At 40.1% G+C, this 2,405-nt stretch overlaps 1 protein-coding gene across 1 annotated transcript in view; it reads right to left on the minus strand.

Moving 5' to 3' along the window:
* Window positions 1–545: 545 nt before the first annotated feature.
* Window positions 546–2,405, minus strand: part of LOC119587399 (protein FAM200B-like) — a 5,915-nt gene continuing 4,055 nt past the window's right edge. The window contains exons 3-6 of the mRNA XM_037936138.1: window positions 1,497–2,065; window positions 1,270–1,407; window positions 1,040–1,142; window positions 546–773 (exon numbers count right to left, since the gene is read on the minus strand). Coding sequence (XP_037792066.1) covers window positions 546–773; window positions 1,040–1,142; window positions 1,270–1,407; window positions 1,497–2,065 — 1,038 coding nt within the window. The remainder of the gene's footprint in view (window positions 774–1,039; window positions 1,143–1,269; window positions 1,408–1,496; window positions 2,066–2,405) is intronic.

The following is a 2,405-nucleotide window of genomic DNA, read 5'->3' on the forward strand; positions in this document are numbered from 1 at the left end:
CAGGGTTCTTCAAACTTTTTTCATCACGACCCAGTTTGATTTTCTGTGTTACCTTCACGACCCAGTATGTCCATTTTATCGTACCTTTCTCTTCATAAACTTGATATCAGTTATATTACACACACACACATATATTTATATAAAACTGGCTATATTGAAACATGTTAAGTTTACCTAAAAAGTTATAAAAAATACGAAATCGGAGTAAAGTTGAATACACTGCTGCAAGAAAGCAAGGAAAAATAGTCTGCACTTACGTGTTCAGTGTGACTGGTGTGCCTGCTTGTCTTTCGTTATCTTATTCCAGTCTGGCTTGCAGGAGGATAACGCCACACGCATGTCGGCTGTAGGAGTGAGTCGATTTCTTTCATTGCTTTTTAGTTTTGTCAAGGTTGAGAATCCAGCTTCACACAAGTATGTAGTTGTAAAGGGGATCAAAAGTAAAATACTTTTCTTACTTAGATGTGGATATTCCTTGGAAACACTTATCCAGAATGATGACAGAGGTGATGACCGCATCCTGATTCTTAATGATGTATCACTTGTCAGATGAAGTTCATTTCTTCATCAGGTGTAAGGTTTAGCCTATAACAAACTTCTGGTTTTTCAAATGCAAAAGGGTCCTTCACCCAATGGTTGTCTCTTATATTCTTAAGGTTTTCTTCAGGAAAATACTGTTCAAAACTGCTTGACAAAGAATGGAGGTGCAGCTGTATATCACATTTCAATTTCTTCATGGTTTCTTCACTGGTGTTATTATGTTGTTCAATATGCTGCAAAAGTATTGGGAACATATAGTGAAGAGGTTGATCAACAGCAAGCCTTGCTTGCCACAGCATTATTGACTTCTTAAATGCTTCTACTCCTCACAGTGTCGGATACATCAGTTTCTTTCCCTTGCAGTTTTAGATTAAGCTCATTTAGAAAATGTCTGATAAATATGAAAGTTTTAGAATCCACTCATCATTGCAAAACAAGCTGCCATACTGGATTTTTTTCTCGAGAAGAAAAATATGAATTTCATCTTAGCTCATAAAACCCTTGTTAGAATTCTCCCGCGGGAGAGCCATCGAACTTCCGTATGGAAAATAAGGTGTGATTGATCAGCTCCCATCTCCAGGCACAAGAGTTCAAACAACCGACTGTTAAGTGCACTTCCTTTGATTGTGTTGATAACTTTCACAACGTCATTCAAAACACCTCTGAGATTGTCTGGGATACCTTTGGCAGCCAGCGTTTCACGGTGGATGAAAAATGTCTCCAAGTTACATCATTACCGGCTGCTTCTGATATTTTGTTGTCACAACACCGCTCTTTTCCCAGTCATATTGCTGCTTCATCGGTTGAATTCCTTTGCAATTGGCCCATTTCAGCTTGTATTTTCCAACTATGCAGTCATTCAGCACTCTGTATATTCAAATCTGAGAATGAGTAGGAAGGTTAAGTAGCAAAGCATATCTTCCAAAAAGTCATCTTCATGTACGTATCTGACGTACACCAGGAGCACTGCACTGTTAGATATATCAGTACTTTCGTCCAGCTGAATAGCAAATTCTCCAGCAGTCTGTAGGTGTGACACCAGCTGTTCCAAATTTTCTGCGATATCACTTATCCGCCGTGACACTGTTGTATCACTGATTGGGACACATTTGATCTTGTCTGCCGACTTTCCATCGAGCATCGTGCTCACTATATCCACGCAAGATGGTAGAATAAGTTTCTCACCACATGTGTATGGTACTTTCTCTTTTGCAATGCGATATGAAACTAAATATGATGCTAATTGTGCTTTGTCATTAAGAGTGGTTGCTGCATTTAGAACTTTCACTGACATCTTCATTTGTTCCTTTCTTCTCTGGAAATAGTCAACTGGTTTTGTAGCCAGACTAGGATGCTTGGTTTCGAGATGTCTCTTTAATTTTGATGGCTTTAAACTCTCATTTGCGAGAACTTCACTGCAAATCACACACTGAGGCCTTGGTTCTCCCTTTTCCTGTTCACACTTGACGAAGCCATACTTCAGAAACTCGTCACTGTACTGCCTTGTCGATGAACTGACTTTCTTCTTGGAGGCGGCTCAGAAGCTGATGTAGATGCGGCCTCTGTTTTGATCGAGCCAGGCTCGTTGGCCTGTGTATTTTATCAGGTGCACACGTACTTGACGACTGAACAGAGACGTGTTTTATAATAAAACGATCCATTTTGTTTAAGCGTCGGTATAACTGTATGTGTCACTGAGGTGTTCTCTGTGTCTTTTACGCTCCCGCGGTACAAACGTAACTGATGAAAATTTCGTGACTCTGACGAGTGAAGATTCTGAACGCATATTAGTTCTGTCTAGCAACAGGAATCAAACGCGCGTGCCCCCCCCCCTCTCTCCCTCTCTCTGATTTATAAAAAAAATG

Source organism: Penaeus monodon, chromosome 22 (genome assembly GCF_015228065.2).
Source record: "Penaeus monodon isolate SGIC_2016 chromosome 22, NSTDA_Pmon_1, whole genome shotgun sequence".
Classification (NCBI taxonomy): Eukaryota; Metazoa; Arthropoda; class Malacostraca; order Decapoda; family Penaeidae; genus Penaeus; species Penaeus monodon.